The 16,159-nt window shown below is 41.1% G+C and overlaps 1 protein-coding gene across 1 annotated transcript in view; it reads left to right on the top strand.

Annotated features, from left to right (window-relative positions):
- AMOTL1 (angiomotin like 1) overlaps positions 1-16,159 on the top strand; it is a 108,039-nt gene that overhangs the window by 19,281 nt on the left and 72,599 nt on the right. The window contains exon 2 of the mRNA XM_068554604.1: positions 15,132-15,278. Within this exon, the coding sequence (XP_068410705.1) occupies positions 15,132-15,278 (147 nt within the window). The remainder of the gene's footprint in view (positions 1-15,131; positions 15,279-16,159) is intronic.

Genomic DNA, 16,159 nt, shown 5'->3' with positions numbered 1-16,159 from the left:
AGTGAAATAAGTCAGACAATGACAAACACTGTATGATATTGCTTACATACAATACAATACAATAAACTAGTGAGTATAACAAAAAAGAAGCAGACTCAACAGATATAGAGAACAAACTAGTGGTTACCAGTGGGGAGAGGGAAGGGGGGAGGGGCAATATAGGGGTAGGGGATTAAGAGGTACAAACTATTAGGTATAAAATAAGGTACAAGGTTACATTGTACAACACCTGGAATATAGCCAATATTTTATAATAACTATGAATGAAGTATAAACTTTAAAAATTGTGAATCACTATGTTGTATACCTATAACTTTAATATTGTCTGTCAACTATACTTCAATTAAAAACATTAAGTGTGCATGATTGGGGGATCTTTGGAAGGCAGAATAGCATAGTAAAAAGAGCTTTGCTGTTGGAAGGGCTTAGGAGCTGTGCTGCTGGCTAGTTTTGTGACTCTGGACGTGACTTTACCACCGTGAGCCTGGTATCCCCGTCTGTACAATAGGAATAGGGTGACAATTAAATACAATAATTTTTATATCATCCCTGCACTTAATAGGCCCTCAGTAAACGGTAGTTCCTGCTATTATTGATTATACTCTTCTTACTAAAGGGATGTTTAATTTCTTGGGGAATATTGGTTGCTTTTAATTATGTAGCTCATCCATGAGCCGATACTGACTGATGAGGTGGGCGGGAGTGATAAGAAATGTACTCGCCCCTCCAGAGTCCCAGTGCCTGTGAAACGCTGCCGCCTGGCAGACCTCTCGGTGTCACTAAGCTGCAACAGCACGCTCTCTTAGGATCCGGCAGGCTGGAGGGTCCTAAGATCCTCGCGTGTGAACTGTTCCTCTCTCTGCAGTGTGGGTGAGAGGGAGCTTTGAGGAGCACATCTGTGCATTCAAGTTGTCACTTTAAGTCTTGGGGTTTATTTTAAGGCTCTTCATCCTGTTTGTTTTCCTTTGTTCCCAAAACATTAAGTACTTACTGTCTGCAAACAGTGATAGAAACACGTTTGAGCAATGGATCTTACCTGCTAATAATAATTGTTTTTCCTCACTGGGAACAAAATGTGAGCCAGGGCACCCGAAAGAATCCCTTTGTGGTATAAACAAATAGAGTATGTTTAAAGATTATTTAAATTTCAGTTATTAATATAGGACTTATTTATTAAAACTGATCCGAGTAAATAAGTTCTAGAGATCTATTATACAGCATAGTGCCTAGAGCTAACAGTACTGTATTGTATACTGAAAATTTGCTAAGAGGATAGATTAGGATCTTACCACACACATGCACACACACACACACACACAAATAATAGAGGGGGTGGGAGAAAACTTTGGGACGTGATGGATATGTCTGTGACCTTGATGGTGGTGATGGTTTTACGGTGTATGCTTATCCCCAAACTCATCGAGCTGTATACATTAAGTATGTACAGCTTTTTATGTGTTAATCATACCTTAATAAAGTGGTTTAAAAGAAGAAAACTTATCTGAGGAAAGGCATCTCTGAAGTCCAGGTACTTTTAGTTTTAGCTAAGTTAAACACCAAATACATCAACATGAAATATGAATTACGATATTATGTGTACTTGAGTCAAGATATTTATGTAGCCTTTGGATTTGATAGTAAAACCCAAATTTAAAAAATGATTTCCTCTTGGTAGATAGGGTCCTTTTATCGTGGACGCTCTCCTTGTATACTCCCTGTGACTCTGGGTGGTGGGACTGCGATGACTCCTTTTATGTATTTATTTTTTTTTACGGTGTGTGAGTGGATACCCTTAGAGGTCTCCTGACTGCACCAGCTCTCAGACATGTGAGGAAGCAGAAACCAAGGGCTGTATTTAGCACACAGTCCCAGGGCTCTGGGACCTGCCGTGGGTGTTGAGTGGAACCAAAGAACCCCTTTCTCTAAATGTGAATTTGTGTTTAAGCTACAAAATCCCTGTGATGTTGTTACCTCTAACATGTACAAAGCCCCTGCAGGATTTGGATCACAGCATGCTTGTAATTAACCTGTTTTAGCACTAGATGGCTTTCTCTCTTTTTTTTTCCCCCCCACTAGGTTTTACCAAGCCTTGGTCTCCTGAGTAGATTGAAAGAGACAACTCGCCTTTGAGTTAAGCGCTGTAGAATTAAGAATATGTTTGTAATTGGTTATTTAAAAATGTAGCTTAATTCCATTAATGTATATTTATTGAGTGCCCATTATGTGCTAGAAACTGATAGGGACTGTGAACATATGCCGATGGGTCACTGATTCAATAAATATGTACTGAGCACTTACTTTGATCTTATTCCTGCTGGAAACTGGAGATACAAGAGGTGAATAAGGCAAGGTCCTTGCTGTTAATCAACTTATAAGTTAATGGGGAGAGAAAAAAAACTAAAAAAATTAAATACACAGGCAGTGTAATATATTGCAGCATAAATATGCATGAAATGTGATGGGAATGCAGGTGAGTGGCATATACAAAATTTGGGGAGGAGGGGTAGATGGCTTCCTGGAGGAAGTGGCACTAGAGGAGGGCTTCCAGAGACATTTGGATAGTCAGGGTATATATTTTAGCATTTAGTGTGTGCCGAAGTAAGAGTTTCCTTGATCCGTATAGGGAGAAAGGCCCTCCAGATGGAGGAAACTTTGGGGGAACTGCAAGTATTTCTCTAGGTTTTGTGCAAAGGATATTTGGGGCAATAGACACGAGTTACTATAGTTCAAGGCAGGTTGTGCTAAGTCATGTAGTACTTACCATACAGTGTTGTGTTCTTAGAATAGGGGTCAGAACAATTAAAGTTTTTTGTAAAGTAAGTCTCTGTATCTATAAGAAGTTCTTTTTAAAAAAAATTTTATTGAAATATAGTTGATTTACAATGTTGTGTTAGTTTCAGGTGTACAGCAAAGTGATTCAGTTATACATAAATGTATATATTATTTCTTTACATTCTCTCCCATTATAGATTATTACAAGATATTGAGTATAGTTCCCTGTGCTATACAGTAGGTCCTTGTTGTTTATCTATTTTATATATAGTAGTATATGTATTTTAATCCCAAACTCCTAATTTATCCCTCCCCCACCCCCTTTGGTAACTGTAAATTTGTTTTCTATGTCTGTGAGTCTATTTCTGTTTTGTAAATAAGTTCATATGTATAATTTTTTTAGATTCCACATATAGACCTATGATATATGTCTATCAGAAGTCCTTGATTGTAAGTAGTGCAAAGTAACTTTGGCTAACTTAAGCAAAAGAAGAATTTATTGGAAGTACATTGGGCAGCTCACATATTAACGGGAAGGCTCAGAAAATGAGCAGGAACCTAGGTGAAGATATACCGGCAACCCAGGCAGGGGTAGGCTACTTGTCTTGTGATGATGGCGGCTACCATGGATACCAGTGTTGCTCCTGGACTCCTGGGGGTACTGTTACCATAGATACTTTTCCAACATCCTTTGTTTTTGTGTCATTTCCTCAAGATTCAAAGTCTTTGGTTGGAATATCAGTTGACTGGGCCTCGGTCCTCCTAACTGCTAGAACAGGGAGGGGACCTTTTGGCTTCTGTAATGGGAGGTAGACCCAGCTTCCAAGGCTCACACAGTGAGTTCAGGGTTCTCCAACACTATTAGTATTTAATTAGAGGTGATTGACTATCAGGGATATGATAGGTAGTAGTTGGAAGTTGAACCACCTAATTCTAAATTATTTTCCATTTCTGTAGTGTTATGAAAATAATGTACTAGTGCTTTTATTTATTTATTTTTATTAAAGTACAATTGATTTACAATGTTGTGTTAGTTCTGGTGTACAGCAAAGTGATTCAGTTATACATACATGTATGTATATATTCTTTTTCATATTCTTTTCTATTATGGTTTATTATAGGATACTGAATATAGTTCCCTGTACTATACAGTAGGACCTCATTGTTTATTTTATATATAGTAGTGTGTATCTGATAATCCCAAACTCTTAATTTATCCCTCCCTCACCCCCTTTCTGTTCTGTTCATTTGTATCATAGTTTAGATGTCATATGGTATTTGCCTTTCTCTTTCTGACTTCATTTAGTATGATAATCTCTAGGTCCACCCATGTTGCTGCAAATGGCATTATTTCGTTCCTTTTTATGGCTGAGTAATATTCCATTGTATATATGTAGCACATCTTCTTTATCCATTCATCTGTTGATGGGCACTTAACGTTACTTCCATGTCTTGGCTATTGTAAGTAGTGCTGCTATGGGCATTGGGGTGCATGTATCTTTTCGAATTAGAGTTTTCTCTGGATATATGCCCAGGAGTGGGATTGGTGGATCATATGATAACTCTATAGGCTTTTAAAACTAAATACTGAATTCTGGGTCTGCAGATACAGCTTCAACCTCCTCCTTACCCATACCCAAGCACCAATGAATTCTCCATTGCTTAAAGAGACCAAACACTTTGGTGACTCAGTCCCTATGCTTCACCTCTACCTTTTGGGGCTCATCTTTCCTCACTAGCACCCTCTCCTCACCCTGAAGCAGATGAACATCCTCCTTTTTTCCACTTCAGCTCAGGAGTCTCTTTCTCCTTGCCATTTTAGCTCCGAATCACCTCTGTCAATCATCAGGTAGTAACGAATTACTCCTGAGCCTGCAAAGCTTTGTGTCCCTTTGATAGAGCACTTACTCTGCAAAGAAGTTGCCTGCGTGTTGTCTCCAGAATGGAATCAAAATATCCTAAGGCTAAGGATGGTCTTACTCATTTCTTTGTTATTTATAGCTCACATCACAGGGCCCTGTTGAACTCAATTGTTACTTTAAAGGTTAAGCATACATTCTGTATTCTGGTTCACACTGATACTATCTCAGAGATATTTTTAAATAAGCATTACAAAGTTAAACTTCACACAACTTTAAAGGTATTCATCACAAATTCCACTTTGAGAGAGTCTAAATTAAATAGGTGTATTTATTTTTCTTGTTTTCTACAATGGATGGATTATTCCAGGGATTCAAATTCAAGTTCCATGCCCAGGAAGACCATATCTGTAGAGGCTGGGAATTTTAGAAATCTTCCCTGCTCCCACCTCCTCCCCACTCCCTCCATCTTGGGTTTCAAATAATTGTTCCTTGGGAGAAAGGGAGTGAGAAGGTATATTCAGGTGTGTACCTTCAGTTTAGTGTTGGAGATCCCTGTTTGCTTTTTCAGTGTGTGTGCTGCGTGCAGGCGTTCATAGAGGGGGGTGCCAGGACCTGTCTGCTTCCTTCAGGCCTCAGGTTCAAAAGTGTGGCTTGGCTTACCCCAGGGAGGGAGCTTGGCTTCACATGAGGGCTTGTGAACAGACTACCCCTTATTTTTCACGTACTGGTCGTGGAGTCTCCACGCTCCCTTTAAAAACATTGTTTCTAGGGCATCTGTCTCCCTGAGCAGAGTATTCTACTCCCCGGAGAAACCTCCAGTTCCGCCAGAATCCGACGGCTTAGTTGCTTACATTTAACTTTGAGGCCGCTGGCGCACTCAGTAAATTCCTTAGCTCTTTGAAAAGGAAGGTAGAAGCCACAGAATTGTTCTGTTGCTTGTGGTTAAAATCTCTGTTATAAGGTTAGAGGAGGTTATTCTAATCTCGACAGTGGAATTGTTTTTAAAGGCATTAGGTGGCTTTGGCTTCCATGAAGCTGGCAGAAAGTCTTGCACTTGGGCGCAGTGACACCTGGGAGTTTTTTCGCAGTGAGTGAAGGCCCCAGAGCAAAGGGGAGAGCGAGTGCTTCCTCATCTTAGAGAACTGACAGGGCCAGGGAATCATCGGGAACTCTCAGAGACTGGCTTTGAAGGGACCCTCTCATTAAACTTGGTAGTGACACCATCCCAGAGGATATGCCAAGTTCTCCATCAGTCAGCAGGTAGTAAGGGAACATATACCTTATACAGAAAGTAGCAAGTACCCGTATGGTGCCTTGTCTTCAAGCTTCACCAGGGCACTGGCACCAACATATATATATATATACATATGTGTATATATATATGTGTGTGTGTGTATATATATATATATATATATATTTATTTATTTATTTATTGAAGTATAGTTGATTTACAATGTTGTGTTTAATTTCTGCTGTATAGCAAGGTGACTCAGTTATACATATGCATATTCTTTTTCATATTCTTTTCCATTATGATTTATCATAGGATATTGAATATAGTTCCCTGTGCTATACAGTAGGACCTCGTTTATTCGTCCTATATGTAATAGTTTGCATCTGCTAATCCCAAACTCCTAGTCTTTCCCTCCCTCATCGCCCCTTCCCCTTGGCAACCACTAGTCTGTTCTGTGTATCCGTGAGTCTTTTTGTTTTTTAGATATGTGCATGTACTTAATGGTTGAGTAGTATTCCATTGTATATATGTACCACATCTTCTTTATCCATTCCTCTGTCGATGGTCATTTAGGTTGTTTCCATGTCTTGGCTATTGTGAATAGTGCTGCTGTGAACACAGGGGTGCATGTATCTTCTCAAATTAGAGTTCTGTCTGGGTATATGCCCAGGAGTGGGATTGTTGGATGCACCAGACTATATTAAGTGACTACTGCAAACTACTAGGCAGTTGATGTTTAAGTGCTCAGTTGTGCGCTTTCGATCATAATTTCCGTGGCCGTTGGGGGAAGGCAGGCCACTGTAGGGGAGGTAACCTGAAGAGGTAAATGTATTGGGATGAACTTTAGAGGACTTGGGGAGGGGAGTGTGCAGCTAGAGGATGGCATTCCCAGCAGGGCCTTGGAGAATGAGGGTGGCATGTTCACAGGATGCTGGGATGCTGAGGGGACCAGCAGGACTGTTGACAACTAAAGGAGGGGGCCGAGTGTAGACAGCCTTGAAAACCGAACAGAATTTGAACTTGAAGCCGTAGCCGATATGTTTATGTGCAAGGGAGTGGCATGCTGGCAGTGGAGTTTAATTAAGGACAGGTGATTCCCAGCTGTGTGAGTGCAGGATGATAGTGGGATGACTGTTTGAATGTCCTCTGGTGTTTACACCCGAAGGAGACTCCTGAGCCTCTTATGTTGGTCTATTTATGGATTCCGGATCTGATCTTAGGGAACGAATCAGTTACAGTGGAGGTGAAACAGATGAGCAGGTGACCAGGATTCTTGTTGTGCCTCTCGCCTCCCCCAGGAAACTCACTTCATTTTTACCTCGATTCATTTTTCCTTCAACAACGAGGCCTTTGTTATCCCTACTATGGAGGGAGGGAAAGAAGTCTTGTTCAGGGTCACATTACCTAAAGGCCTCTGGACAGTTACAAAGAAAGTGAGAGAGTAAAACCATAATGGGAAGGAAGTTTTCAGTGCTTTAGAAGCCAGACAAAAGTAGTCATGCTCGTAGAGAGAGAAGCAAAGGATTCTTGTTGAGAAATGACATGCAGTTTTTGCAAAGAGAAAGGAACTGTTCTTGTTGAAAGGGGTCATCATCAATATAAGGCAGAAACGTTGAACCCTCAAACTGAAATTGCAGAATTTCACCCTCTGCCGAGTACAGCACAAACAAATGTCTAGCTTTACTTCAGGCAGGAGCCCGAGGGGCTGCAAGCCCCCTGCCCAGAGGGAGACCCTGGGCAGGTTTGCTGTTGCTTCTGCCACTTTCCCCACGCAGACTAAAGCTGTGTGAGCCATGGTCCTTAGATGAAGGTTTGGGTTGAAAGTAGGTGACTGCAAGTTACTAAGTCAAGAGAACCTTACATGGAAACCCTGAGAGGCAACTCCATGTACAGATTACATAGAAGCAGAATCCTTGGTCAGCTGTGGACTCCCCTAAAACCTGCACTGTCACTTAGGCCCTGGGCCCCAGCCAGGCCTCGCAGCACTCACCGGGTAGGGGTGGTGTCCGGGCATCTCCTGTGGTTTCTCACAGTTCTTGCTCCCGGGGCTGGAGACCTGCTAACAAGGAAAACTGAATTTCTGCTTATGACAGGTATTTCTGTCCGGTTTCTGATTTCAGAGATCCTTGACCCCGTTGGTTAGATTATATGCCCTATGTTTTTACATAAGAAAACAGACTCAAATCGTGCTACCGGAGTTCCTAACAAAGATCCTGCACTAGAACAGGAACGGAAAGATTATGTGCACGTGGGACGGCGGATGGTGTCTCTCTTGCATTTCTACTGTGTAGCCCAGGAATGTCGTGCCAGCCTGTGATACACGTTATTGTCATTTTACCGTGTCTTACAGGTGAGGGAGCTGGAAGCGAAATGATGCCTTTCGGGTGTGGCAGTGCTGGGATAGCTCACTGGGTTGTCTGTTGGCTCAGTGGAGTGATGATTCCTGGGCCTGGCTGTCCGTAGGGTCTGTCCAGATCATCTGCTCAGCCGGACTTCTCTCTGCACTTCCAAGGAGAGGGGGCAGAGTGGGAACGGAACTCTCGGTCAGTGTGTGGCCACTGAGTCTTAGATGACTGTTCATATGGAGTTGGGCATCCTGTCCTTCAGTCTGCATAGGGGTGTGTGTGTGTGTGTGTGTGTGTGTGTGCGCGTGCGCGTACGAAGAGCATTAGTTCTTTCTTTCTTTCTTTCTTTTTTTTTAAGTATTTCTTTCTTTCTTTATTTTTGGCTGCGTTGGGTCTTCGTTGCTGTTCACGGGCTTTCTCTACTTGTGGCGAGCAGGGGTTACTCTTCGTTGCAGTGCACGGGCTTCTCATTGCGGTGGCTTCTCTTGTTGTGGAGCACGGGCTCTAGGCGCACGGGCTTCAGTAGTTGTGGCACGAGGGCTCAGTAGTTGTGGCTCGTGGGCTCTAGAGCGCGGGCTCAGTAGTTGTGGCACACGGGCTTAGTTGCTCCGCGGCATGTGGGATCTTCCCAGACCAGGGCTCGAACCCGTGTCTCCTGCATTGGCAGGCGGATTCTTAACCACTGCGCCACCAGGGAAGTCCTAGTTCTTTCTTAATACTGAGGCCTGCCGAAGAAATGGTGAGAGGCAGCGCATCTTTGGTGCCCTCTGAGCTCAGGCCCCCCCTTCCAGCTCTGCTCTCTCTATAGCGCCCTGTGGCCTGGAGCCCTGGGGCCTACTCTCACTCGGCAGGCCGTTGGATAAGGTGTGGAAAAGCAGTTTATACCAGTGTTGTGATGATGGGAATGGCTTACTGCAGGATTCTTAACTGGGCTCCATGTTGAAAGCATGTATCTATGCATATACACATTCCCTACACACACCTTTATACACCCATACATATACACATATATATTCTTAGGTAGGCCACAGTTTTATTGGCAGTTTACTCTCTGTTATCATTTAAAATTTTTAGTCACATGATTAGATGGTAGGACCCAAAGCGTTGTAATCTGCTGGCATGTGCCATTCCTGACCTAGATCGTAATAGAACACCACACTTTTTTTTTTTAATTGAATTGAAGTATAGTTGATGTACAATGTTGTGTAGTTTCAGGTGTACAGTAAAGTGATTCAGTTTTTATATATATATATAAAAATATATATATATATTCTTTTTCAGATTCTTTTCCGTTGTAAGTTATTGTAAGATATTGAATATAGTTCCGTGTGCTACACAGGAGGTCCTTGTTGTTTATCTATTTTGTATATAGTAATGTGTATCTGTCACACTTTCTTTACTCAAGCGTATGGGTCCTCAACTCCTCCTTGGCTCTGATTTGGTGGGAGAGGGGCGGAGGGTGCAGAAGGTGTGTTGGTGTTTTTTTGTTTCTTTGCCTGTGTGCACTGTTCGCCATCTAGCTTAGGGCTTCTCAGCGGTAGCTGCACATCGGAATCATATGAAGAGCCTTATAAAATACACATGCCTGGGCCCTGTCCCAGTGATTCTGATTGACTAGGTCTGGGTGAGACTGGGGTACTGGCATTGGCAAAGTCCCCCAGGTGATCCTAACAGGAGGCCAAGGTTGCTCTGTGCGTCTCTCCAACTTTCCACCAATATTTTCCACCTGCCTGAAGTAGAAGCCAGGCCAGGATTTGCCTTTGGATCCTAATTTTAGCCTTGACTTTTAGATTTATAGATGTAGAAGATGAGGCCCAGAAAGGGCTGAGTTTCTTTCCAGGGTAGTCCTTTCTGGGTTGGCCAAAAAGAGAACGCTGACAGATACTGTCACAGGCATTGGAACTGTCATTTTAGGCTGATCTTTATATAGTATGTCATTCATACTCGGTTTTTATTCATCCTTAAGATCTAAGTCACAACTACATTATTTATTTTAACATTGTAAGATAAATATTCTGGTTATCAAAATCTTTTTTCTCTTTTTCTCTCTAGTCTAAACATGCTTATGATACATGTGAGCACACGTGCAAATATTATTTCATGGGTTGAGGTAGAGAAACTCAGGAAGAAGTTGAGTAAATTTCCATCTTACAGCCTCTTAGAATAATTAGTTGCTTACTACTAGCTTTGGCCTTATGGGAAATGGGTAGATAACAATCCTAGCAAGAATTGCAAATGACCTGTTTGAAGTGATGGCTGAAAAACATGATTTTTCTTCTAATGGAATTATCTCTGGGGCAAGGATTTTTTTTTTTAATGTATTTTTATTGCATCGCAGGAGAACAACTCATGTTATCATGCTAAGTGACAGCAGCATGACACTGTATGATTCCAAATTTGTATGTACAAATCTTAATGTATAAAATTAAACAGAAACATACCATAAGACTAACAGCAGTTCTCTATATGATTGTATTATTGGTAATATATAATCATAAAAATGCATTTTCTTTCATTGTGAAAATCAGATACTGAAGTAGGATCAGTTTAAGCTCCTTGGCCTCTGTGCAGGTTTTCTTGACCTGTAGGCAGGGTTAGGCCCTTTGTCCTGAGCTCCCACTGTATCTAGAACAAGACTTTGTTAGAGCCAACGCTACCCTGCATTGTAACTGCCAGCCAACATGTCTGCTTCCTACTGAATTCTGAGACTCCTGACGGCAGAGTTCTTGTCTTGTTTATCGCTATAGCATGGCGCCTGGCACTTAGAACATGCCAGGCACACGTTGACTAAATGTTGAAACAATTTCTGTTGGAACTATAGACCAAAGTAATCAGATTTAATTCTGAGGCTTGGTATTGCCCACTCCTTTTCGGGTTCCACAGTCAGTAACACAAGCATCTCAGATAATATTTTCCCTAAAATCTTTGTCTACAACTCGGGTAAGTTGCCACCGTGAAATGGGTGCTGCTTGGGTGTCTGGGTGGGAAAATTCCTTTGAGGGCTATGGAGGCATCAGACAACTCTACCTAGTGGCATCCATCATTTGAGCATGCATCTACCTCCCTTACTGGGATTCCTTGCTCACCATGCAACTTCCACGTTGTAATTTGGCTTCTTGTGGAAATGTCAAAACAGTAAATGTGCTAGCTGGCCTGGAGGGCATAAGAGACGGTTCCCTCTGGCAGTTGTGTTTCTCATGGTAAATTAATGAATTGGCAAGATTTGGATTCTGATGACCCAATGAGGTGCCGCCACGTTGTGAAGTCTCTTGGCATGCTTTGTACCATCTATCTTATCTCCACCAACAGTGGAGAATCAGAGGGGAGGGCTCATTGTCCAGAATGCTGGGGAAAGGATATCCAGGATGGAAGGGAAGCTGTCGAGGTAAACTTTGGACACACGTGGACAGCTGTGGACAAACCTTCAGGTTTGGGTACAAGAAAGTTTTGATATGGATTAATTCCACACGTGACGAGGAGAAGACCAGGACAAACTATACAATGATCCATTATAGTTACACATTAACGGAAAAGGCACTAAGATGTCCTTAGCCATTAACTCTCTAAATTGTTTTTCCTTGTATTTGTAACTAATCTAATTGATATTCATGTTTAGCTACCATATACATATGTCTATATCTATGTATATATATAGTTTTTAGTAGAAAAGGCCTTTTATTTTTTTTTGAATTTTTGAATTTTATTTTATTTGTTTTTTTATACAGCAGTATCTTATTACTTATCTATTTTATACGTATCAGTGTATACATGTCAATCCCAATCTCCTAATTCATCACACCACCAGCCCCACCCCCTGCTGCTTTACCCCCTTGGTGTCATATGTTTGTTCTGTACATCTGTGTCTCTATTTCTGCCCTGCAAACCGGTTCATCTGTACCATTTTTCTAGGTTCCACATATATGCGTTAATATACGATATTTGTTTTTCTCTTTCTGACTGACTTCACTCTGTATGACAGTCTCTAGATCCAACCACGTCTCTACAAATGACCCAATTTCGTTCCTTTTATGGCTGAGTAATATTCCATTGTATATGTGTACCACATCTTCTTTATCCATTCGTCTGTCAATGGGCATTTAGATTGCTTCCGTGACCTGGCTATTGTAAATAGTGCTGCAATGAACATTGGGGTGCATGTGTCTTTTTGAATTATGGTTTTCTCTGGGTATATGCCCAGTAGTGGGATTGCTGGCTCATATGGTAATTCTATTTTCAGTTTTTTAAGGAACCTCCATACCTTCTCCATAGTGGCTGTATCAATTTACATTCCCACCAACAGTGCAAGAGGGTTCCCTTTCCTCCACACCCTCTCCAGCATTTGTTGTTTGTAGATTTTCTGATGATGCCCATTGTAACTGGTGTGAGATGATACCTCAGTGTAGTTTTGATTTGCATTTCTCTAATAATTAGTGATGTTGAGCAGCTTTTCATGTGCTTCTTAGCCATATGTATATCTTCTTTGGTGAAATGTCTGTTTAAGTCTTCCGCCCATTTTTGGATTGGGTTGTTTGTTTTTTTAATATTGAGCTGCATGAGCTGTTTATATATTTTGGAGATTAATCCTTTGTCAGTTAATTCATTTGCAAATATTTTCTCCAATTCTGAGGGCTGCTTTTTGTGTTGTTTGTAGTTTCCTTTGCTTTGCAAAAGCTTTGAAGTTTCATTAGGTCCCATTTGTTTATTTTTGTTTTTATTTCCATTCCTCTAGGAGGTGGATCAAAAAAGATTTTGCTGTGATTTACGTCAAAGAGTGTTCTTCCTGTTTTCCTCTAAGAGGTTTATAGTGTCTGGCCTTACATTTAGGTCTCTAATCCATTTTGAGCTTATTTTTGTGTATGGTGTTAGGGAGTGTTCTACTTTCATTCTTTTACATGTAGCTGTCCAGTTTTCCCAGCACCACTTACTGAAGAGACTGTCTTTTCTCCATTGTATATCCTTGCCTCCTTTGTCATAGATTAGTTGACCATAGGTGCGTGGCCTCCTTTGTCATAGATTAGTTGACCATAGGTGCGTGGGTTTATCTCTGGGCTTTCTGTCTTGTTCCTTTGATCTATATTTCTGTTTTTGTGCCAGTACCATATTGTCTTGATTACTGTAGCTTTGTAGTATAGTCTGAAGTCAGCGAGTCTGATTCCTCCAGCTCCGTTTTCTTCCCTCAAGACTGCTTTGGCTATTCGGGGTCTTTTGTGTCTCCATACAAATTTTAAGATTTTTTGTTCTAGTTATGTGAAAAATGCCACTGGTAATTTGATAGGGATTGCATTGAATCTGTAGATTGCTTTGGGTAGTATAGTCATTTTCACAATATCGATTCTTCTAATCCAAGAACATGGTATATCTCTCCATCTGTTTGTGTCATCTTTGATTTCTTTCATCAGTGTCTTATAGTTTTCTGAGTACAGGTCTTTTACCTCCTTAGGTAGGTTTATTCCTAGGTATTTTATTCTGTTTGTTGCAATGGTGAATGGGATTGTTTCCTTAATTTCTCTTTCTGATCTTTCATTGTTAGTGTATAGGAATGCCAGAGATTTCTGTGCATTAATTTTGTATCCTGCAACTTTACCAAATTCATTGATTAGCTCTAGTAGTTTTCTGGTGGCATCTTTAGGATTCTCTATGTATAGTATCATGTCATCTGCAAACAGTGACAGTTTTCCTTCTTCTTTTCCAATTTGTATTCCTTCCATTTCTTTTTCTTCTCTGATTGCCGTGGCTAGGACTTCCAAAATTACGTTGAATAATAGTGGCGAGAGTGGACATCCTTGTCTTGTTCCTGATCTTAGAAGAAATGCTTCAGTTTTTCACCATTGAGAATGATGTTTGCTGTGGGTTTGTCGTATGACCTTTATTATTTTGAGGTAGGTTCCCTCTATGCCCACTTTCTGTAGAGTTTTTATCATAAATGGGTGCTGAATTTTGTCAAAAGCTGTTTCTGCATCTATTGAGATGATCATATGGTTTTTACTCTTCAGTTTGTCAATATGGTGTATCACATTGATTGATTTGCGTATATTGAGGAATCCTTGGGGGCAAGGATTTTAATTAAAAAAAAAATAACCTGACTCTTTCCCCAGAGTAAACTAAGTTACTTTTCCCAGAAAGAGCCTTCAACTTGGTGCCCACGCAGAGAAACTAGTGCAGAGAGGAAAGACAGCCCAGACCCATCCCGCTGAGTGTTCCCACGATGTTGTAGATGCCAGATTGGTGTCGCTGTCGTGGTATCTCATGTTCAGTGACTGTAGAATTGAACACAGTGTCACATTTAATTGAAACAGGAAGCACACTCTGCTTTGAGTGTGAAGCAGATACAGAGGAGCTGAAAGGCCAGTGCCTGGCAGAGGGCCAGAACCCATGACCCAGGCTCACACTGCCACACAGGGCTCCAGAACTCTCAGAGTGGGGCTGAGCGCTCTGTCCTGGGTTGGGACAGGCCCTTGCTAACACGTGGTCTGGCAAAATGAACACCCCTCTCTGCATCTTTCATACATTCCAAGAGACAGCTGCCCTTCCCCTTTTAGTTTTCCTTTTCTGGCCTCCCTGCCTCCCTCTTTTCCCCCACCTTGACCTTTCCAAACTTAGTGACTTGTCCAGTTCCTCAGGGGACTTGATTTCTGCCAGTGTTTCTGCTGCTGCCCGTGGAAGTAGGTTGTGAGAAAGGGTCCCTGCCTTCGCTCAGCGTGTCTTGAAAATTGTTATTGTGACCTCATGGGTCATTTTGGTGGGTGGCTAGACTTGTGATGATTCTGAATAGTAACTTAGGAATTTTATGAATCGAAAAGACAGAGCTGCCACTGCCAGTGGAAATGTGTGTGGGAGAACAGCTAGTGTGAGTCACACGGCAAAGAGGGAGAGGAGGACTTCACTGGCACTAATATGCACTTTGCTTTCTGCCCCCAGGTCCCCCTCCTGCCTGTTACAGCCCCAGTAGTCCCATCCAGATTCTGGAAGACCCCAACTACTTTTTCCCAGACTTTCAGCTCTATTCTGGGAGGCATGAAGCATCTTTGACGGTGGAGGCAAACAGTAGCATCAGGGAAAAAGTTGGTAAGTTCTTTTATTGGCACTTGTGTTGGAAAAGCAGAACAATCTCATGTTTCTCATTTTTCGCTCTTTTGCATAATTTTTTCTGTATCCTTGTTTTAAGTATCAGCATATTCGATTATTGGTTGTCTCTGTATTGGTAGGTGCCTTATTTTTAATGTTTGGTAAACATTAACAAGGTTTTAATCGACTGTTTTACTATAATATGTGACCCTCTCAACAGAGTTCCTAAGTATGTAGGAACTTCAGAATTATACCATTTATGCCCTAATTTTCTTCTAATTCCTAAATATTCTTTTGTACTCTTTCCCAGAATCTTTCATTCCTTTTTTTCTTCTCTGCTTTCATTTATACCTCTTTTTGCAAATGATTCAGAAATTCAGAGAAATTCAAAACTATAGTCTGGAAGGAACTGCTTCCTTTGTAAAAACTTTCTGCCTATTTTTGAGGGTTTATGAGATTGGTTAAACCATGAAAAGGAAGCTTCAAAACCACTTTAAAGAAGATCTCAGGGTTCTTGCCAAATGTGCTTATGAAAAGGAAATTCAGTAGTTTTCATGCTTAATGAGACACGATTCCTTTTATTATTCATCCAAAAAAATCTTTTTCCTTTGGATATATATTTTTATTTGAATTTTTATTCATTTTATTTTAAAATGTTGATTTTTATTTGAATTTGCTTGTTTCATTAAGCCCTGAAGGTAAGGACTGTCCACTTTACTCTCCTAACCCCAGCACCTATCAGAATGCCTGAATATAACAGGTTGGCAGTTGGTATTTGTAGAGTGAGTGATGGCTCAACTCAACCCACACCGTTAATCGCTTTCCTAGGGTTGTTCATCACTTATTACAATTATTTGGCAATTCATTTTGTGTGGACTTTC

Source organism: Eschrichtius robustus, chromosome 11 (genome assembly GCF_028021215.1).
Source record: "Eschrichtius robustus isolate mEscRob2 chromosome 11, mEscRob2.pri, whole genome shotgun sequence".
In the NCBI taxonomy this organism is placed as follows: domain Eukaryota; kingdom Metazoa; phylum Chordata; class Mammalia; order Artiodactyla; family Eschrichtiidae; genus Eschrichtius; species Eschrichtius robustus.
The sequence above is the reverse complement of the archived record's forward strand: the minus strand, read 5'-3'. Positions and strand labels throughout refer to the sequence as shown.